The sequence below is a fragment of the Arachis stenosperma genome, chromosome 9 (genome assembly GCF_014773155.1).
Source record: "Arachis stenosperma cultivar V10309 chromosome 9, arast.V10309.gnm1.PFL2, whole genome shotgun sequence".
Lineage (NCBI taxonomy): Eukaryota > Viridiplantae > Streptophyta > Magnoliopsida > Fabales > Fabaceae > Arachis > Arachis stenosperma.
The window spans coordinates 47,209,899-47,232,936 of record NC_080385.1 but is presented as its reverse complement, the minus strand read 5'-3'; the positions used below and the strand labels follow the sequence as shown (position 1 = coordinate 47,232,936).

The 23,038-nt window shown below is 41.9% G+C and overlaps 2 protein-coding genes and 1 non-coding gene across 3 annotated transcripts; 1 reads left to right on the top strand and 2 right to left on the bottom strand.

The window, feature by feature from the left end:
* Positions 1–6,405: 6,405 nt before the first annotated feature.
* LOC130952716 (small nucleolar RNA R71) lies at positions 6,406–6,513 on the bottom strand. Its single transcript, XR_009074894.1, has one exon. It is a non-coding gene; the product is annotated as a small nucleolar RNA R71 (small nucleolar RNA).
* Positions 6,514–16,521: 10,008 nt separating this feature from the next.
* LOC130949479 (uncharacterized) lies at positions 16,522–18,391 on the bottom strand. Its single transcript, XM_057878187.1, has 3 exons — positions 18,283–18,391; positions 17,344–17,540; positions 16,522–16,740 (listed from the first exon to the last, which is right to left on the bottom strand). Exons 1-3 carry the CDS (start codon positions 18,389–18,391, stop codon positions 16,522–16,524), a joined length of 525 nt encoding a protein of 174 aa, XP_057734170.1.
* A 1,582-nt stretch (positions 18,392–19,973) lies between these two features.
* Positions 19,974–21,663, top strand: LOC130950699 (E3 ubiquitin-protein ligase ATL6-like). Its single transcript, XM_057879257.1, has one exon. The coding sequence runs from the start codon at positions 20,132–20,134 to the stop codon at positions 21,323–21,325; it is 1,194 nt and encodes a 397-aa protein (XP_057735240.1). The 5' UTR covers positions 19,974–20,131; the 3' UTR covers positions 21,326–21,663.
* Positions 21,664–23,038: the final 1,375 nt, after the last annotated feature.

Here is a 23,038-nt window from a genome sequence, read left to right as displayed (position 1 = left end):
CGCCGTTGCCGGGGACTCGCGAGATCATCCCTCGATGGCAGATAGATCCCACGAAGAAGGCCATGTCGAAACAGATTCTGAGCAAGAGAATCTAGACATGGGCAATGACAATGAAGACACAGCCCAACATCAAGACAATGATCAACACAGAGAGGGTACCTCCGGAGTAAAGAATCCGAAGGTAAATTCCTCAGATGGGCATGAATCAGAAAAAGGCGGACCAGCTCACGTAGCTGAACTAATGGGATTGGTCCATAGCCGCCTGGAGCAATTGGAACAAGAGCGGGAGAGGCAAAAGGAAACCGAAAGGTACCTTAAAGAAGAGATGGAACGGCGAAAAGAGTTAGAAAGAAAACTCTTGCAGCTAGAATCCACCCTCAAGAACTCCCGCGATGAAGGAGAAGATCAACTCCCAGGCGGAGAAGATCCTTTCAGCGAGGACATAATGAGGGCAAAGGTTCCAAGGAACTTCAAAAGCCCCGATATGGACCTCTATGATGGAACTACGGATCCAAAGCATCATCTTAGCAACTTCAAAAGTCGGATGTATCTAGCTGATGCAAGGCTTTCCCGACCACTTTATCGAAAGCAGCGATGAAGTGGTTCGATAGCCTTCCCCCAAGATCCATCACTAGTTTTGAAGACCTCTCAAGGAAATTCTTGATGAGGTTCTCAATCCAAAAAGATAAGGTAAAACATGCACCGAGCCTCCTGGGAATAAAACAGGAGGTCGGAGAGTCTTTACGAGCCTATATGGAAAGGTTCAACAAGGCATGTTTAGAGATCCAAGACCTGCCCACAGAGGCAGTAATAATGGGGTTAGTCAACGGACTTAGAGAAGGCCCCTTCTCACAGTCCATATCTAAAAGACACCCCGTTTCTCTAAGTGATGTACAAGAAAGGGCCGAGAAGTACATCAACATGGAAGAGAATGCAAAGCTAAGAGACCTGAGTTCGCGACCTGGACCCACTTCCTCCTCTAGGGAGAGAAAGGGAAGTCAAGAAGAAGGAAGAGCTCGGTCTCGAGAGGCCCAGGAAGTACCACTCTTATACTCCTCTAAAGACTTCTATAGTGGACGTATACAGAGAGATTTGCAACACTGAAAGGCTGCCACCCCCAAGACCTATTAAAAATAAAAAAGGGGGAAGTCGCAGCGAGTATTGCGAGTACCATAAAATATATGGTCACTCCACCAACGACTGTTACGACCTCAAAAATGTGATAGAAAAGCTGGCTAGAGAAGGTCGGCTTGACAGATATCTCATGGAGAGGTCGGACACCCATGGAAAGAGAAAGCGAGATGATATGGACAGGAGAGATCCTCCACCACAGACCCCTGAGAGACACATCCACATGATCTCAGGAGGATTTGCGGGAGGTGGAGTCACCAAATCTTCTCGCAAAAGACATCTGAAAAGAGTCTATCAGGTCGGGGATGAGACACCCGACCTCCCCACTATATCATTCACAAAAGAGGATGGGCAAGGGATAATCCCCGGGCATGATGATCCCGTGGTGATAACTATGATCCTAGCCAACGCCCATCTCCACAGAACCCTAGTAGACCAAGGAAGCTCGGCGGACATCCTTTTCAAGCCCGCCTTCGACAAGCTAGGGTTAGATGAAAAAGAGTTGAGAGCTTACCCCGACACCCTATACGGGTTAGGGGATACGCCAATAAAGCCACTGGGATTTTTACCCCTTCACACCACCTTTGGAAAAGGGGAAAAATCAAGGACTCTGAGCATAGACTTTATAGTCATCGATGAAGGGTCAGCCTTCAATGCCTTAATCGGCAGAACTACCTTAATCGCCTTGGAGCAGTGGTATCAACTCCTCACCTCTGCATGAAATTCCCAACTCCAGGAGGAATAGCAACGGTGAGGGGAGATCAGAAATTGGCGAGGAAGTGCTATAACGAAAGCCTAAATCTGAGAGGAAAGGGCAAAGAAGTCCACACCATAGAGTTAGGTGGAGCAAGAACCAGAGAAGAGCTACGACCCCAGCCGGGAGGAAAAACCGAGGAGATACAAGTCGGTGAAGAGGAAGGAAAAAACACTTACATAGGAGCCAACCTAGGGGAAACCCTGAAACAAAGGTTGGGTGAACTCCTAAGAGCTAATTCCGACCTCTTCGCCTGGAAGGCGTCCGACATGCCCGGGATTGATCCCGAGCTCATGTCCCATAGGCTCTCGGTTTACCCAGGGTCCCGACCTGTACAACAAAGAAGACGCAAGCTCGGCCCGGAACGAGCATTAATAATAGAAGAGCAAGTACAGGCGCTCCTGGAAGCCGGCTTTATTAGAGAGGTCAAATATCCAACGTGGCTAGCCAATGTAGTGCTAGTCAGAAAACAAAATGGTAAATGGAGAATGTGCGTCGACTATACTGATGAGCGGATGATTTGTATACTTTTTGGCATTGTTTTTAGTATGTTTTTGATATGATCTAGTTAGTTTTTAGTATATTTCTATTAGTTTTTAGTTAAAATTCACTTTTCTGGACTTTACTATGAGTTTGTGTGTTTTTCTGTGATTTCAGGTATTTTCTGGCTGAAATTGAGGGACCTGAGCAAAAATCTGATCCAGAGACTCAAAAGGACTGGAGATGCTGTTGGATTCTGACCTCCCTGCACTCGAAGTGGATTTTCTGGAACTACAGAAGCCCAATTGGCGCGCTCGCAACGGCGTTGGAAAGTAGACATCCTGGGATTTCCAGCAATATATGATAGTCCATACTTTGCCCAAGATTTGATGGCCCAAACCGGCGTTCAAAGTCACCTCAAGAAATCCCAGCGTTAAACGCCGGAACTGGCACCCAAATGGGAGTTAAACGCCCAAACTGGCACCAAGGCTGGCGTTTAACTCCAAGAAGAGTCTCTACACGAAATTTGCTTCATTGCTCAGCCCAAGCACACACCAAGTGGGCCCGGAAGAGGATTTTTATGTCATTTACTCATTTCTGTACACCTTAGGCTACTAGTTTCTTATAAGTAAGACCTGTTACTATTGTATTAAAAATCTTTGGATTGTTTTTGATCCTTTGATCATCTTTGGACATCTAGTTCTTAGATCATTTGGGGGCTGGCCATTCGGCCATGCCTAGACCTTGTTCTTATGTATTTTCAACGGTGGAGTTTCTACACACCATAGATTAAGGTGTGGAGCTCTGCTGTACCTCGAGTATTAATGCAATTACTATTGTTCTTCCATTCAATTCCGCTTGTTCTTTTACCAAGATATCACTTGTTCTTCAACATGATGAAGGTGATGATTGACGCCCATCACCATTCTCACCTATGAACAAGGTGACTGACAACCACTCTTGTTCTACAAGCATTCGAGGCTTGGTGAATATCTCTTGGATTTCTGATTGCATGATGCATGGTTGATCGCCTGACAACCGAGTGCTCGCCTGACAAACGAGCCAGCCATTCCGTGAGATCAGAGTCTTCGTGGTATAGGCAAGAACTGATGGCAGCATTCAAGAGAATCCGGAAGGTCTAACCTTGTCTGTGGTATTCTGAGTAGGATTCAATGACTGAATGACTGTGACGTGCTTCAAACTCCTAGCAGGCTAGGGCGTTAGTGACAGACGCAAAAGTATCAATGGATATTATTCCGGCCTGAACGAGAACCGACAGCTGAATTCCGCTATGCCGTGACAGGACATATGCAATCGCTTTCACTGAGAGGATGGGAGGTAGCTGCTGACAACAGTGAGACCCTACACAAGCTTGCCATGGAAAGGAGTAAGAAAGGATTGGATGAAGACAGTAGGAAAGCAGAGAGACGGAAGGGAAGGCATCTTCATACACTTGTCTGAAGCTCTTACACCAATGATATACATAAGTATCACTATCTTTATCTTCTATGTTATTTTCGTTCATCATCATATATATTTGAGTTTGCCTGACTAAGATTTACAAGATGACCATAGCTTGCTTCAATGCTAACAATCTCCGTGGGATCGACCCTTACTCACGTAAGGTTTATTACTTGGACGACCCAGTGCACTTGCTGGTTAGTTGTGCGAAGTTGTGTAATGCCATGGTATTGAGCCACCAAGTTCTTGGAGTTCATGACCAGGGATTATTTGAGTTGTGAAAAAGTATTGTTCACAATTTCGCGCACCAAGTTTTTGGCGCCGTTGCCGGGGATTGTTCAAGTTTTGAGCAAGCTTTTGGTAACATCAGTGCCAAGATCCGGCAACAACATCAAGTTTTTGGTGTTATTGCCCGGGATTGTTTAGGCTGGACAACTGACGGTTCATCTTGTTGCTTAGATTAGGTATTATTTTTTTTTTCGAAATTCTTGAAGATGAATTCTAGAGTTTCATGATGATTTGTTGAAATCTGGCTGGCTGAGAAGCCATGTCTAATCTGATTGGACCGAGGTTTCAACTTATCACCACAAGAGCTTGTTGATTCTCATCAATTTTGCTCTTGGAGCAGTGATCTGCTAAGATTTGGCTGACCTTTGGTCATGTCTAGTGTTTGGACCGAAGCTTTCTTTGAAAGCTTGGCTGGCTGTGAAGCCATGTCTAATTCCTGGACCGGAGTCTCAGACTAGCACTGCACTGATTCCTGGAATTCTCATTAAGAATTTTGATACCTTTTCCCATTTAATTTTCGAAAAACACAAAAAAATTACAAAATCATAAAAAGACCAAAAATATTTGATGTTTCTTGCTTAAGTTTAGTGTCTCATCCTAAGTTTGGTGTCAAATGCATGTTTTTGTTATAATTTTCGAATCCATGCATATATTTCTTTGTTTTGATCTTTGAATTCTATTGACTTGAAGTATTTTGTGTGTCTCATATGCATTTTCATATTGTTAGTGTCAGTAGTACACAAACTGCTAAGTTTGGTGTCTTGCATGCATTGTTATTTGATTCTTGTCACATTTTGATTATTAAAAAAAAATCCAAAAATATTTTTAATTTGTGTCTTTTCAAGTCAATGATACAAAGAATTGAAGATTCAGAACATACTGCAGAGGAATTATACAGAAAAAGCTGAGCATTCAAAAATGCCCAGTGAAGAAGGCAGACTGGCGTTTAAACGCCAGCCAGGGCACCTGGTTGGGCGTTTAACGCCCAAAGAGGTAGCATTTTGGGCGTTAAACGCCCATTCTGGGCGTTTAACGCCAGGATGGTGCTAGGGGGAAGATTTTGTTTTCAAATCAATTTTTTTTTTAGTTTTTCAAAATCAAATCTTTTTCAAATCAAATCTTTTCAATCAAATGTTTTCAAAATCAATTTCTTTCCTTTTTAAAAGATACTTACTAACAATTAATGATTTGATTGAACATCTCAAAATTGTTGCCTTTTCTGTTGAGAAAGGTTTTATGTTTGAATCGTATCTTTTCTTGTTAGGCAAGTTATTAATTTTTAAAATCAAATCTTTTTCAAATTGTTTTCAAATTACATCTTTTAAAATTATTTTCAAATCATATCTTCTCAATCACATCTCTTTGACCATAACTTTTCAATCATATCTTCTTAACCACATCTTTTTCAAAATAGTTTTCAATCAAATCTTTTTTATGTCTAATTTCAAAATCTTTTTTTCGAAAATCACTTGATTTCTTTCCCACTTTTGTTTTCGAAAATCAATTAGTGTTCTTCAAAAATGTTTTCAAAATTTTATAATTAATTTTCGAAAATTACCCCCCCTTTCTTCTTCACATCCTTCTATTTATGGAGTATCACTCCTTCTTAATGCACAATTCGAACTATATCTGATCAAGTTCGAATTCTACTTCTTCTTTCTTCTATTTTTCTTTTCCTCTGACACCTAAAGGAATCTCTATACTGTGACATAGAGGATTCCACACTTTCTTGTTCTCTTCTCTTTCATATGAGCAGGAGCAGAGACAAAGGCATTCTTGTTGAGGCTGATCCTGAACCTGAAAGGACCTTGAAGAGAAAGCTAAGAGAAGCCAAAACACAACTCTCTTTAGAGCACCTGACCGAATTCTTCAAGGAAGAAGAACAAATGGCAGCCGAAAACAACAACAATGCCAACAATGCAAGGAAGGTGCTTGGTGACTTTACTGCACCTACTCCTGATTTATATGGGAGAAGCATCTCTATCCCTGCCATTGGAGCAAACAACTTTGAGCTTAAGCCTCAATTAGTTTCTCTAATGCAACAGAATTGCAAGTTTCATGGACTTCCAATGGAAGATCCTCATCAGTTTTTAGCTGAGTTCTTGCAAATCTGTGACACAGTCAAGACTAATGGGGTTAACCCTAAGGTCTATAGACTGATGCTATTCCCTTTTGCTGTAAGAGACAGAGCTAGAATATGGTTGGATTCTCAACCTAAAGAAAGCCTGGACTCTTGGGAAAAGCTAGTCAATGCCTTCTTGGCAAAGTTCTTTCCACCACAAAGATGGAGTAAGCTTAGAGTGGAAGTCCAAACCTTCAGACAGAAGGATGGAGAATCCCTCTATGAAGCTTTGGAAAGATACAAACAATTAATCAGAAAATGTCCTTCTGACATGCTTTCTGAATGGAGCATCATAGGTATTTTCTATGATGGTCTCTCTGAACTATCCAAGATGTCTTTGGATAGCTCTGCTGGAGGATCTCTTCATCTGAAGAAGACGCCTACTGAAGCTCAAGAACTGATTGAAATGGTTGCAAATAACCAATTCATGTACACTTCTGAAAGGAATCCTGTGAACAATGGGACTAGTCAGAAGAAAGGAGTTCTTGAAATTGACACTCTGAATGCCATTTTGGCTCAGAATAAAATATTGACTCAACAAGTCAATCTGATTTCTCAAAGTCTGTCTGGAATGCAAAATGCACCAAACAGTACTAAGGATGCTTCATCTGAGGAAGAAGCTTATGATCATGAGAACCCTTCAATGGAAGAGGTAAATTACCTGGGAGAACCCTATGGTAACACCTATAACTCTTCATGGAGAAATCACCCAAATCTCTCATGGAAGAATCAAGAGAGACCTCAACAAGGTTTCAATAATAATGGTGGAAGAAACAGGTTTAACAATGGTAAACCTTTTCCATCATCTTCTCAGCAACAGACAGAGAGCTCTAAGCAGAATACCTCTGACTTAGCAACCATGGTCTCTGATCTAATCAAAACCACTCAAAGTTTCATGACTGAAACTAGATCCTCCATTAGGAATTTGGAAGGACAAGTGGGTCAGCTGAGCAAGAAAATTACTGAACTTCCCCCAAGCACTCTCCCAAGTAACACTGAAGAAAATCCAAAAGGAGAGTGCAAAGCCATAAATATGGCCGAATTCTGGGAGGAAGAAGAGGCAGTGAACGCCACTGAGGAAGGCCTCACTGGACGTCCACTGGCCTCCAATGAGTTCCCCATTGAGGAACCTTGGGAATCTGAAGCTCAAACTGAGACCATAGAGATTCCCTTGGACTTACTACTGCCTTTCATGAGCTCTGATGAGTATTCTTCCTCTGAAGAGGATGAGTATGTCACTGAAGAGCAAGTTGCTAAATACCTTGGGGCAATCATGAAGCTAAATGACAGGTTATTTGGAAATGAGACTTGGGAGGATGAACCCCCTTTGCTCATCAAAGAACTGGATAACTTGTCTAGGCAGCAATTGCCTCAAAAGAGGCAGGATCCTGGGAAGTTTTCTATACCTTGTACCATAGGCACCATGACCTTCAAGAAGGCCTTGTGTGACTTGGGGTCAAGTGTAAACCTCATGCCCCTCTCTGTAATGGAGAAATTAGGGATCTTTGAAGTGCAAGCTACAAAAATCTCACTAGAGATGGCAGACAACTCAATAAAACAAGCCTATGGACTTGTAGAGGATGTTCTGGTTAAGGTTGAAGACCATTACATTCCTACTGATTTCATAGTCCTAGAGACTGGGAAGTGCATGGATGAATCCATCATCCTTGGCAGACCCTTCCTAGTCACAGCAAAGGCTGTGATTGATGTTGATAGAGGAGAGTTGATCATTCAAGTGAATGAAGAATCCTTGGTGTTTAAGGCCCAAGGATATCCCTCTGTCATCATGGAGAAGAAGCATGAAGAGCTTCTCTCAAAACAGAGCCAAACAGAGCCCCCACAGTCAGACTCTAAGTTTGGTGTTGGGAGGCCACAATCAAACTCTAAGTTTGGTGTTGAACCCCCACATTCAAACTCTAAGTTTGGTGTTGGGAAGTTCCAACACGGTTCTGAGCATTTCTGAGGCTCCATGAGAGTCCTCTGTCAAGCTAATGACATTAAAGAAGCGCTTGTTGGGAGGCAACCCAATGTTTTATAGTTAACTATTTTCTTTTGTTATTTTATCTTTTTTGTAGGTTGATGATCATAAGAAGTCACAAAAACAATGAAAAAAAGCAAAAACAGAATGAAAAACAGGAAGAAAAATAGCACACCCTGGAGAAGAAGAAGCTGGCGTTCAAACGCCAGTAATGCTAGCTGTTGGGCGTTTAACGCCCAGTCTGGCACCATTCTGGGCGTTTAACGCCAGAAAGGGGCACCAGACTGGCGTTAAACGCCAGTAAAGGGCAAAAACCTGGCGTTAAACGCCAGGAATGGGCACCAGCCCGGCGTTTAACGCCAGAAAAGGCTCAAAACGTGGATTTTGATGCCATTTGGTGCAAGGATGCCTTTTCCTTGACACTACAGGATCTGTGGACCCCACAGGACCCTACCATCACTCTCTCTCTTCTTCCCCCATTCACCAATCACCTCAACACCTCTTCCCCAAAAACCGCTCACCTATCAAATCCCATCTTTCTCTTCACCACTCACATCCATCCTTCATAAAACCCCACCAACCTCACCCTTCAAATTCAAACCACTTTCCCTCCCAAACCCACCCTCAAATGGCCGAACCCTCATCCCCCTCTTTCCTATATAAACCCCTCCTTACCCCTTCATTTTCCCACTACCTAAACACCACTTCTCCCCCTCCTTGGCCGAATACACCACCATCTCCCTCTTCCTCATTTCTTCTTCTTCTACTCTCTTCTTTTTTCTTTTGCTCGAGGACGAGCAAACATTTTAAGTTTGGTGTGGTGAAAGCGTTGCTTTTTCGTTTTTCCATAACCATTTATGGCATCCAAGGCCGGAGAAACCTCTAGAAAGAGGAAAGGGAAGGCAAAGGCTTCCACCTCCGAGTCATGGGAGATGGATAGATTCCTCTCAAGGGTGCATCAAGACCACTTCTATGAAGTTGTGGCCTTGAAGAAGGTGATCCCCGAAGTCCCCTTTTCACTCAAAAAGGGTGAATATCCGGAGATCCGCCATGAGATCCGAAGAAGAGGTTGGGAAGTACTTACCAACCCCATTCAACAAGTCGGAATCTTGATGGTTCAAGAGTTCTATGCTAATGCATGGATCACCAAGAACCATGACCAAAGTGTGAACCCGGATCCAAAGAATTATCTTACTATGGTTCGGGGGAAATACTTGGATTTTAGTCCGGAAAGTGTGAGGGTGGCGTTCAACTTGCCTATGATGCAAGGAGATGAGCATCCTTACACTAGAAGGGTCAACTTTGATCAAAGGTTGGACCAAGTCCTCACAGTCATATGTGAAGAGGGCGCACAATGGAAGCAAGATTCAAGAGGAAAGCCGGTCCAATTGAGAAGGCATGACCTCAAACCCGTGGCTAGAGGATGGTTAGAGTTCATACAACGCTCAATCATTCCCACTAGCAACCGGTCCGAAGTTACCATAGACCGGCTATCATGATCCATAGCATCATGATTGGAGAAGAAATAGAGGTTCATGAGGTTATAGCCCAAGAACTCTATAGGGTGGCGGACAAGACCTCTACCTTGGCAAGGTTAGCCTTTCCTCACCTCATTTGTCACCTCTGTTATTCAGTGGGAGTTGACATAGAGGGAGACATCACCATTGATGAGGACAAGCCCATCACTAAGAAAAGGATGGAGTACACAAGAGATCCCACTCATCATGAGATCCCTGAGATTCCTCAACGGATGAATTTTCCTCCAAAAGACTATTGGGGGCAACTAAACACCTCCCTAGGAGAGTTGAGTTCCAATATGGGACAACTAAGGGTGGAGCACCAAGAACACTCCATTCTCCTCCATGAAATTAGAGAAGAACAAAGAATCATGAGAGAGGAGCAACAAAGGCAAGGAAGAGACATTGAGGAGCTCAAGCACTCCATAGGACCTTCAAAAGCAAGGAAGAGCCGCCATCACTGAGGTGGACCCATTTCTTGATTTCCTTGTTCTTTATTCCTTTGTTTTTCGAATTTTAGTGCTTTATGTTATCCATGCTTGTGTCTTATGATCATTAGTGTCTTAGTGTCTATGCCTTAAAGTTATGAATGTCCTATGAATCCATCACCTTTCTTGAATAAAAATGTGCTTAATTGAAAAAGGAAGAATTGCATGAATTTTGAATTTTATAATAGTTTAATTATTTTGATGTGGTGGCAATATTTTTGTTCTCTGAATGTATGCTTAAACAGTGCATATGTATCTTGAATTTGTGGTTCATGAATGTTGGCTCTTGAAAGAATGATGAAAAGGAGACATGTTATTGAGGATCTGAAAATCAATAAAATGATTCTTGAAGAAAGAAAAAACATTGCTATTCAAAAAAAAAAAAAAAACCGAAAAAAAAAGAGAAAAAAAAAGAAAACGAAAAAAAATAATAATAAGAGTTGTGATCCAAGGCAAATAAGAGTGTGCTTAAGAACCCTGGACACCTCTAATTGGGGACTTTAGCAAAGCTAAGTCACAATCTGAAAAGGTTCACCCAATTATGTGTCTGTGGCATGTATGTATCCGGTGGTAATACTGGAAAGACAGAGTGCTTTGGGCCACAGCCAAGACTCAATAAATAGCTATGTTCAAGAATCATCATACTTTACTAGGAGAATCATTAACACTATCTGGATTCTAAGCTCCTAAAGAAGCCAACCATTCTGAATTTCAAAGGATAGATTGAGATGCCAAAACTGTTCAGAGACAAAAAGTTAAAAACCCCGCTCATCTAATTAATACTGATCTTCATAGATGTTTTTGGAGTTCATTGCATATTCTCTTCTTTTTATCCTATTTGATTTTCAGTTGCTTGGGGACAAGCAACAATTTAAGTTTGGTGTTGTGATGAGCGGATGATTTGTATACTTTTTGGCATTGTTTTTAGTATGTTTTTGATATGATCTAGTTAGTTTTTAGTATATTTCTATTAGTTTTTAGTTAAAATTAACTTTTCTGGACTTTACTATGAGTTTGTGTGTTTTTCTGTGATTTCAGGTATTTTCTGGCTGAAATTGAGGGACCTGAGCAAAAATCTGATCCAGAGACTCAAAAGGACTGGAGATGCTGTTGGATTCTGACCTCCCTGCACTCAAAGTGGATTTTCTGGAGCTACAGAAGCCCAATTGGCGCGCTCTCAACGGCGTTGGAAAGTAGACATCCTGGGCTTTCCAGCAATATATGATAGTCTATACTTTGCCCAAGATTTGATGGCCGAAACTGGCGTTCAAAGTCACCTCAAGAAATCCTAGCGTTAAACGCCGGAACTGGCACCCAAATGGGAGTTAAACGCCCAAACTGGCACCAAGGCTGGCGTTTAACTCCAAGAAGAGTCTCTACACGAAATTTGCTTCATTGCTCAGCCCAAGCACACACCAAGTGGGCCCGGAAGAGGATTTTTATGTCATTTACTCATTTCTGTACACCTTAGGCTACTAGTTTCTTATAAGTAAGACCTGTTACTATTGTATTAAAAATCTTTGGATTGTTTTTGATCCTTTGATCATCTTTGGACATCTAGTTCTTAGATCATTTGGGGGCTGGCCATTCGGCCATGCCTAGACCTTGTTCTTATGTATTTTCAACGGTGGAGTTTCTACACACCATAGATTAAGGTGTGGAGCTCTGCTGTACCTCGAGTATTAATGCAATTACTATTGTTCTTCCATTCAATTCCGCTTGTTCTTTTACCAAGATATCACTTGTTCTTCAACATGATGAAGGTGATGATTGACGCCCATCACCATTCTCACCTATGAACAAGGTGACTGACAACCACTCTTGTTCTACAAGCATTCGAGGCTTGGTGAATATCTCTTGGATTTCTGATTGCATGATGCATGGTTGATCGCCTGACAACCGAGTGCTCGCCTGACAAACGAGCCAGCCATTCCGTGAGATCAGAGTCTTCGTGGTATAGGCAAGAACTGATGGCAGCATTCAAGAGAATCCGGAAGGTCTAACCTTGTCTGTGGTATTCTGAGTAGGATTCAATGACTGAATGACTGTGACGTGCTTCAAACTCCTAGCAGGCTAGGGCGTTAGTGACAGACGCAAAAGTATCAATGGATATTATTCTGGCCTGAACGAGAACCGACAGCTGAATTCCGCTATGCCGTGACAGGACATATGCAATCGCTTTCACTGAGAGGATGGGAGGTAGCTGCTGACAACAGTGAGACCCTACACAAGCTTGCCATGGAAAGGAGTAAGAAAGGATTGGATGAAGACAGTAGGAAAGCAGAGAGACGGAAGGGAAGGCATCTTCATACACTTGTCTGAAGCTCTTACACCAATGATATACATAAGTATCACTATCTTTATCTTCTATGTTATTTTCGTTCATCATCATATATATTTGAGTTTGCCTGACTAAGATTTACAAGATGACCATAGCTTGCTTCAATGCTAACAATCTCCGTGGGATCGACCCTTACTCACGTAAGGTTTATTACTTGGACGACCCAGTGCACTTGCTGGTTAGTTGTGCAAAGTTGTGTAATGCCATGGTATTGAGCCACCAAGTTCTTGGAGTTCATGACCAGGGATTATTTGAGTTGTGAAAAAGTATTGTTCACAATTTCGCGCACCATATACCGACTTGAATAAGGCATGTCCTAATGACCCTTATCCCCTACCGAGTATTGATACCCTGGTGGACTCCAGCTCAGGGTACCAATACCTATCATTTATGGACGCCTACTCGGGATACAACCAAATCCCGATGCATGAACCCGACCAGGAGAAAACATCGTTCATCACACCAAAAGCCAACTATTGTTACGTGGTCATGCCATTCGGACTAAAGAATGCAGGAGCCACGTATCAAAGGCTGATGAACAAAGTGTTTTCCCCCCATCTAGGGAGCCTAATGGAGGTATACGTCGACGACATGTTAGTAAAAACCAAGCAAGAAGTCGACCTCTTAACCGACCTCTCACAGGTCTTCAACACTATAAGGTTGCACGGGATGAGACTAAATCCCGCAAAATGCGCCTTCGCAGTAGAAGCGGGGAAATTTCTAGGTTTCATGCTAACACAAAGAGGGATTGAGGCCAATCCCGACAAATGCAGAGCCATCCTAGAAATGAAAAGCCCGACTTGTTTGAGAGAGGTTCAACAGCTCAATGGCTGACTAGCAGCCCTCTCCAGATTTTTGGCAGGATCGGCACTGAAATCCCTTCCACTATTTTCTTTATTGAGGAAGGGATGCCAATTTAAATGGACTCCGGAATGCGAGGAGGCGTTCCAAGAGTTCAAAAAATTCTTAAGCCAACCTCCTATATTAACTCGACCAATACCGGGGAAAGACCTCGTCCTATACCTATCCGTCGCAAACAGGGCTGTCTCATCAGCCCTGATCAGAGAAGACGAGGTCGGGCAACACCCGGTCTATTTCACCAGTAAGGTTCTACAAGGTCCTGAGCTAAGGTACCACAAACTAGAGAAGTTTGCTTACTCCTTAGTAATAGCCTCACGAAGGCTACGACCTTACTTCCAGGCTCACACAATAAGAGTCCGTACGAACCAGCCCATGAAGCAAATCCTTCAAAAGACGGATGTTGCAGGGAGAATGGTTCAATGGGCGATAGAGCTCTCCGAGTTCGATTTGAGATATGAAACTCGGACAGCAATTAAAGCCCAATGTCTCGCCGACTTCGTTGCAGAATATGCAGGTGAACAAGAGGAAAAACCGACTACATGGGAACTCTATGTAGACGGATCCTCCAACAAGACGGGGAGCGGCGCAGGCATAATATTGGTAGATGGAAAAGGAACCCAGATAGAGGTCTCCTTAAAATTTGAATTTTCGGCTTCAAACAATCAGGCAGAGTATGAGGCCTTGATTGCCGGATTAAAGTTAGCAGAAGAAGTTGGCGCTGCAAAAGTGATGATCTACAGCGACTCACAAGTGGTGACTTCCCAAATAAGTGGAGAATATCAGGCGAAGGACCCCAATATGAAGAAATACTTGGAAAAAACTTTGGAACACCTTGGGCACTTTGCGGAAACCGAGGTTAAGCACATAACTCGGGATCTAAATAGCAGAGCTGACGCCCTGTCCAAGTTAGCAAGTACCAAACCCGGAGGGAACAACAGAAGCCTGATTCAAGAAACCCTCCAAGAGCCCTCGGTATCAAAAACAGAAGAAGAACAAGAGGTACTTGAGGTAGCCGGCCTAGACCTCGGATGGATGAATCCCTTAGTCGAATACCTGAAATTCGACATCCTCCCCAAAGAGGAGAAAGAAGCTAAAAAGATCCGAAGGGAAGCACAACATTATACTTTGGTGAGAAATGTCCTTTATAGAAGAGGGATATCAACACCATTGCTGAAGTGCGTACCGACCTCAAGAACCACCGAGGTGTTGGAGGAAGTACATAGTGGGATCTGCGGAAACCATCTCGGAGCAAGGTCGCTGGCCAGGAAAGTAATCCGAGCAGGATTCTATTGGCCGACCTTGCAGAAAGATGCAACAGACTTTGTGAAAAAATGCCAGCCATGCCAGATGCATGCAAATTTCCACGTGGCTCCACCAGAAGAGCTCATCAGTATAACTTCCCCCTGGCCTTTCGCAAAATGGGGAATGGATTTGTTAGGTCCCTTTCCCCAAGCACCAGGGCAAGTCAAATACTTGATCGTGGGAATAGATTACTTCACAAAGTGGATAGAAGCAGAACCATTGGCCACTATCACCGCTCAAAGAAGTCGCAGGTTCCTCTACAAAAATATTATCACAAGGTATGGAATACCTTATTCCATCACCACAGACAATGGAACCCAATTCACCGACGCCACTTTCAGAAATCTAGTAGCCAGTCTGAAAATCAAGCACCAGTTCACCTCGGTAGAACACCCACAAGCCAACGGGCAAGCCGAGGCAGCTAACAAAGTCATACTGGCAGGATTAAAGAAAAGACTACAGGAAGCAAAGGGAGCATGGGCTGAAGAGCTCCCTCAGGTATTATGGGCTTATAGGACAACCCCCCAATCCGCCACAGGAGAAACACCCTTCCGACTAGTTTACGGCGTAGAAGCCATGATTCCTATAGAAATCAGTGAGCAAAGCCCAAGGGTAATTCTTCATGATGAGGTCGGAAATGTACAAGGGCACAAAGAGGAGCTCGACTTGCTCCCCGAAGTCCGAGAAAATGCCCAGATAAGAGAAGCGGCACTAAAGCAAAGGATGACTACCAGATACAACAAGAAAGTCATTCGAAGAACATTTGCCTTAGATGACTTGGTCCTAATCAGAAACGACATTGGAGTCAACAAATCAGGTGATGGAAAGCTCGCCGCAAATTGGAAAGGGCCATACAAAATCAAGGAAGTGTTAGGGAAAGGTTATTATAAAATAACCGACTTGGATGGCACTGAGTTACCAAGGTCGTGGCATGCTTGTAATATGAAAAGGTACTACAGTTAGAAGCGAACTCTACTCCCTGATGTACTCTTTTCCCAACTTCATGATTTTTTCCCAAAAAAGGGTTTTTCTGGAGAAGGGTTTTTAACGAGGCATCATAGTAGAGGCTAAGGGAAAACATGCTGTCAAAGACCCTTAGTAGCAAAAAGGTACCTTCCCAATTAATAAAGATCTTTTTCATTACTATGTCTCTATTAAATATCCTCCTTTTTTAAGTCTTTCTACGAAACGCGCCGACTTAAGCTCGACAAAACGTGAAAATCCCATGAACCGACCTAACATGGTCGTCAGGATGAAACGACGAGGTACAAGTCGGTGTAAAGAGGTTATATGAGTTGATCGTATTAAACTCGGGAACAGTCCGACTCATAAGTCAAAGACAAGAACCCGAGTAGAAAAACTCGGATATATTCCGAGTAAATGAAAAACGCATCGCAAAAATAACCTAAGTCATAAAAACTCACTAAAGCAAAAGTTGAGTATAAAGGATAACAAAAGAGATATCAAAACCTGGAAAAAGTTCAAAGGTTGCATACAAACCTTTGAACGAAAAGGGCTTGAGAAAACAATACAAGCTAACAAAAGGCTTTTTCAGAAAAGATCAAACATATCCAAAACAGAAAAGCATGTGCACGCACAAGGTAACTTAAACCCTTATCCAAAAAAGGGCATTTATTTTTTAAAACCCTTATCCAAAAAAGGGTACGGATTGGAATATTTTGTTTACGGCCTTAAAAGGCCAGAAAGAGAAATTGTTCACAAGCACCAACAGATAAATAAAGTTTAAAAAGGGGGGACCCACAGGCCGGGCCCCCATATAGCCACAAAAATAAAGAAGTCATTTTTTGATCGGAGTAGAGGAATCACCACCACCAGGAGGAGCACCACCAGGACCAGGAGGAGGAGCCGAAGAGGAAGTCGGGGTAAGGATTGAAGAACTTGGAGGATCTCTTGGGCGAGGAGGAGACTCAATAATCCTCTGCCCCCGAGTCTTCAAATCCGACTCGGAAACAACCTCGGGAGCAGGAGGATAAACGATGGCGCCATCAATAACGACCTTGTCAGGATGTAAAGGAGAAAGGTCCAAGTCGGGAGCGATAACTCTGACTTGTTCCAAGAAAATTCTCCAAGACTCCTCGGCGCCCTCGGCAATAGAGTCCTCCAACTCGGCGTATGCGTTCCGAGAATTCAGCAAGTCCTTCCTCACGGCCACAATATCTTGAAATAAGCTGTGGTAGCTGTCTTGCGCTGTTTTCCTCAGATTCGCCTCCAAAGTGCATTGGGCCCGCAGCTTACCCTCCTCCTCCTTCAGGTGATCCCTCTCCTTCCTCAACTTATCTCTCTCCTCCTTCAACTCCTTCTCATGCTTTTCATAAATAAGAAGCCTCCCCTCTAACTCCTCAACCCTCGAGGATGCCCCCAAAGAGCTAAGGGGAGCCTTCTCAAAAATATCCAAAAGTTTGCCACAAACACCCGCCGCCCTAAAACTCTCCTCAGCCATGGTGGTGAGGTGGTTTCGAACAGAAACATCATCCATACTGATAAAAGGATAGATGTTCTTTCGGACGAATGCCATAGCATCCGCCTTAACCCCACCATCGAAGGAAGAAGAGCCAGACTCTGAAGTCTTGCGCTTCTTCTTCTCTGGCTCAGAGAGAACCTGGGCAGAAGGGGGTGGTCGAGACAAACTTGAGGAAGAAATGACAATGGGTTGAGGGGGAGTGCCAGTATTCTTAGGAGGAGGAGGAGGAGGAGGAGGAGAGGTGATCGCCCTGGCACCACTGGACCTAGCCCGGGACTTCGCCTTGGCCTCCTGGACCCTTTGATAGGCCTCCTGAGCGTTCCTTTTTGCCATATCTACAAAAGAAAACAAATAACAAAAATTACAAGTCGGTAGAATGCAAGTCGGCAGAAACAACTCAGAAATAAAGAATGCATGCACTACCTAGCTGAGATTGAACAAAAGTCGGTATTCCCTGGAGAATTTTTCTGGTATCCAAGTATGGGGACCTCCCCCACGCTTCTCGGAAAAACCCTACAATGGCCGCCTCCACCTCATCCAGGTCATCGGGACCATATTTTTCACAAGAGGAAGGCGGCGACCAATAAAGGGGGAAGCGGGGGGAGGAATGCTCATCCAGAAAAAAGGGATGGTGACCCTCTACGGCTTGAACTTTGAAAAAGAAATTTTTAAAGTCGTGGAAAGATTCGTCAAAAAGGGTGAAAATCCTCCGACCTTGAATGGCTCGGAAGGATACCCATTGCTGTTTGTTGTTGAGCCCACTAAAGGGCTTGGTCATATGGAAGAGAAAGAAGAAAATCTTTAGAGAAGTCGGAAAGTCCAGAGCATGGCTTATAAACTGATAGATCTTCAAAAAACCCCAAGAATTGGGGTGAAGTTGAGTAGGGGCAACTCTACAGTGGCGCAAAACAGATATTTCGAAATCTGAGAAAGGAAGAAAAACACCCAAGCGGGTGATCATACACTCATACATAAAGAAAAAATGAGGGGCCGCCTCATTTTCTCTCCCAAAACAGACCCGGTCTTCAGGACCCGGGATTATTAGTTCATATTTGGGCTCGTCCTCCTCTGAAGTACAGAGCCTGTGATGAGTACGAAGATGAGTGATGAACTCAGCGTCAACCAACGGTTTCTCCCCAAGGACCGTAACATCTACCCACTGAGAAAGAACGTCTACGGAAGCCATTTTTTATATAAAGAAAAGTGGCAGAAACCTACAAAAGGGAAAAAAGAAAAGGAAAAATCAAAAAACACGGCCTCTAAGGAGAAAGATTCGAAACTAGAATCTACAGGTCAACCTATCTACTCGCAAAACAAAACATGCAAACATAGGGCATGACATGAAAAAAGCAAAACTAACCTTTATCCGAAAATGAAGGTTGGAGAAGAACAGAAATCTTTTGAACGCAAGGATGCAGCACGAACAGGATAAGGAGAAGTTTGAAAGATCGCAGAAACGGAAAATGGAAAGAGAGGGAAAGCATTTATAAATAGGCTAAGGGGCATAATGGTAAAAACGAGGCAGTCATTAATGAGACTGCACCGTTACCAAAGTCCTCAATCCCTAAATGATCCCTCAACGGACACGACGCTTGAATTGACGTAACTGTCAGAAACAAAAGGTCGCGAAAATCACGTCGGTTTCAAAACCCGTGAAAGTCAGCTACGAACCCGAGTTAAATACTTGAACCCAAACCTTGAAAGGATCTTGGGCTCAAGTAGGGGCACTGTTCATACCCTGGCCCAATGTTAAGGGCCCAGGTCCAATCGAAAGGCCTGATCCAATAGATTAAGCCTAGCAAAGCACCCACCTCCACTCAAGAGGTCGGTGTCAACCACGACTTAGTACGAAGAAGTCGGTTGTGAGATTAGCTGGCAGATAAATATTCATTCAAATGAGTAACCGCCCCTGAAATCTCTCTAACCGCTTCTTAAAGCCATATCTTAACCTCCCCAAGATAATAGGGACGGTTAACACCCTAAAGATACGGCACTACTCCAACGGTGGTTATTGGCTCACCACTATAAATACACTGACACCCCTCAGGTATCCCTAAGTCCAATACTCTCTAAGACCTGCTTACACCCTTGCTAACTTAGGCATCGGAGTGTCCTTGCAGGTACCACCCCCCATTCACACGCGAGCACAAGTCGGACGGAGCCCCTCGAGTTGCGGACCTACCCGGATTCCTCCTCCATCATACACTTGGGCCGCTAAACGCCATTCGTTGTATTAATCTCCGGTTACCTACCGTAACATATATATATATATATATATATATATATATATATATATATTTTGATTGATTGATAAGTGTGATATATTTTTTTATATAAATAATTTCAAAAAAAATCTAATAGTTAATTTATTATTTTTTTGGTTTTAGTCTAATCTAAATATTTTTTTGTTGTTTTTAAAAAAATTTTTAAAAGAATTTAATAATATATGATGAAGAATAACAAATAAATTATATAAAAATTAATTAAAATATAATATAAAAATATCTTTAACAAAAGATGAAATAAACATCTTTATTTAAATAATTTCAAAATAAAATTAGTGAGACTTTTGGGTTGAGGTATTTTTTTTTTTTTTGGTTAGTGGGATTAATTAACTGCCCTCCTAATTAATTTCCTTCTTAATAGAGTTGGTCCCCCAAAAATTTTCTATGGAAGCTTCGGCGGCATTAAGTTAGTCCACGTAGTACACCGTCTCTGACCACAACTTTAAATCACTTAATTAGATTTCAATCAAACATACAAACCCTCAGCTTCATTCTTACCTTCCGTTCCTCAACAAGTGGCAGCAATTCCCACTTTTTCCATTTATAAGCTAAACCCCCTTCACTCTTCACACCCTTATTTTCTTTCTTCTATTCTCTGCAACTCAACGCAACGTTGTTCAGTGACCAAGAACAACACCACCATGACCTCCGTTTTGCATAACTGTCCAAATGACAGAATTATCCTTCTCTCCTCCTTTCTCTTTCACCTCCTTCTCTTCTTTCCCTTCATCGGAGCACAATCCGATAACAACAACCAAAACAACTCTTACTACAACCGTTTCAGCCCTTCCATGGCGATCATAGTTGTAATCCTCGTCTCCGCACTCTTCCTCATGGGATTCTTCTCCATCTACATCCGCCACTGCTCCGACTCTCCTTCCGTCAGCATCCGCCACCTTGTCGCCACCGGCAGATCCCGCCGCGGTCCACGAGGTCTCGACCCTGCCGTCATCCACTCGTTCCCAACCTTAGAGTACTCAGTCGTAAAAATCCACAAGATTGGAAAGGGAGCACTCGAATGCGCAGTGTGCCTCAACGAGTTTGAAGACACTGAAACGCTGCGTTTGATTCCCAAATGCGACCACGTATTCCACCCTGAGTGTATCGACGAGTGGCTCGAGTCTCACACCACGTGTCCGGTTTGCAGAGCCGACCTCCTCCCACAACCGGGAGACTCCGTACGCGGCGCCGCCGCCGTCGTGATTTCAGAGTTGGCAAACGACCAGTTGTCCTCGCCGCGCAATTTGGAATCGCGGAACCAAAGCGACGTCGTAGTTGCTGTGGAGCAAGAAAGTGAGAATCTGGAGAGTAATAAGAATGAAAGGGTAAGTGTTGATGATCGGGAAGTATTGTGTTTGAATATGAACCAGGCGTTGAATTTGAACCGCACCAGGGGTTCCCGGTCGGGGAGGCCGAGGAGGTTTCCGAGATCACATTCGACCGGGCATTCGCTGGTCCAACCAGGTGAGGACACAGAGCGGTTCACTTTAAGATTGCCTTTGGACGTGAGGAAGAAGATTCTAGAACCTCAGTTGAACCGAGCGAGGAGCTTGGTTATTTTGCCGAGAGAAGGGAGCTCAAAGAGGGGTTACCGAACTGGGGGCGGAGAAGGAAGTAGTAGGGGCCGGTCTACAAGGCGGTTAGACCGGGTTTTTAAGTCGGACCGATGGATTTTCACTATGGCGCCACCGTTTCTCGTTAGGGCGTCGTCAATGAAGTCACCACGGGTGGCTAATAGCGCCGCCGGCGGAAGTTCATCGGCTGCTCCAGCAGCTGCACCACCAGTTCTGACTGCCCCATCAGCAACATCAGAAATACACCATTTACCGGTTTAACTGAGCTTTCTATGAACCCAACTTAAATGGTTCTTTTGTATTTATTCTTTTGTTTTTTTTTTTAATTATTATTTGGCCACGATTTTGGTTTTCCAATGTGAAATTTGTAAAGATGTGTATAAGTAACACATTTATTGGTACAGAATTTATAAGCAAAATGAAATAGGTTGAGGTCTTGAGGATCTTCGAGTAATTATTTTACCTGCGTCTTCCATATTCTATGGTGAGGGCTATACTCTGTGATGAGGGGGTCCATCTAAAGCTTCATCTTTTTATTAGTGATGACTTTTCTAGATAAAAAATTTAAAACTAATAAAAAAGTCATTCATATGCACATATTTTAAATATGTTTTATACTTCAGATTGTTATTATCGGCAACTAACTTTTTGAATAAGCAAATGTGCAACTTTGAAAAGAGTGAAAACCTCCTTGAAATTTTGGGTCTATTCTTAGTTGATTTCTGGCTTTTTACCATGGGTCTATTTTTCTTATTTTAGGGAATTTAACACAATAAAGTGGAGTATCGTATTAGATAAACAAAATATTCAAACAGTACTCAAATAAACAAGTAGTATTCAAGTCATTGTGAGAAACTAGAGAAAATATATTTATATATTATTTTATTTTTTAAAATTTTTTATTCTATTTTATTGACCAATTATTGTTAATTAATTTTTGTATTCACATCTTTTCATTTATTTGTTACTGTTTTAAAAATTTATTATCAAATTATGATTATTTTAAAATATATTACTACCATGATAAAAAGATAACAATTGAGTCATATATTTTAAAATGTAATAATTCAATAATTAATTCTAAAATAGCAGTTGATAAGTTAAAAATTCCGTATTCATGTAGCATGCATGACTCAATAACATATATTGAGCAATCGCTTTATTCACATGCTTCAAATTATCTATCTCGGTGTACAGAGAAAACGATAAATAAATTTTTGGTTTTCTATTTTAAAGATAAATAAATTTTTTATTAATTAAAAATATAAAAACATCTCTTATTATTTAAAAGGTAAGATATTTAATTTTTTTTAAAGATTTATTTGTCTTTATATATTTTAAATCGACAAATTTAAATATCTTACTCTTTAAAAATAAAAGATATTTTTATATTTTTAATTAATTAAAAATTTATGTGTTTTAAAATTATAAAATCAGATTTTTTTTTCGTTTTTAACATAAATGGTCAATGATAGTTCTAGTAGAAATTAAATATAACTATGTACTTTTTTTGTATGAGATATTACTTTTATATGATGATAGTTTCATAAGCTTTAATTTTATATTTTAAATAAGTATATTATATATATATATATATATATTAGTAGGACAGGATAAAATCACATACCTGCTAAAGGAAGCAAAGGCCAACTTTAGTTGGAATGGTGTTATAAATAAAACTTTTCTAATTTATGGCTTAAATTTGCACTCTCCACAAGTTAAGAATCTAATTGACTAAGATAGCTGTGAAAGAACTAAATTAAAGAAGTAAGCATCCAAGTAATCCAAATGGCACCATATATAATATAATAATAAGTATCTCTAATTGGATCATGGTCATAATTTATTAAACTACTTGAGGGATGCCATAATGTATTACCATAGAATTTATAGTACTATTAGGTCTCAAATTGACAGTGGAATAATGGAATATTAATAATATAGAGTGTTTATTACATTATTTAATTAAATAAT

Coding starts and splice junctions, on each gene's coding strand:
- LOC130949479 (XM_057878187.1), bottom strand. CDS start 18,391: ATGGCTTCCGTAGACGTTCTTTCTCAGTGGGTAGATGTTACGGTCCTT. Junction 17,541..18,282: donor TCGTACTCATCACAGGCTCT/GTACTTCAGAGG, acceptor TTTCTTTTGTAG/ATATGGCAAAAAGGAACGCT. Junction 16,741..17,343: donor GACCACCCCCTTCTGCCCAG/GTTCTCTCTGAG, acceptor CATCCTGACAAG/GTCGTTATTGATGGCGCCAT.
- LOC130950699 (XM_057879257.1), top strand. CDS start 20,132: ATGACCTCCGTTTTGCATAACTGTCCAAATGACAGAATTATCCTTCTC.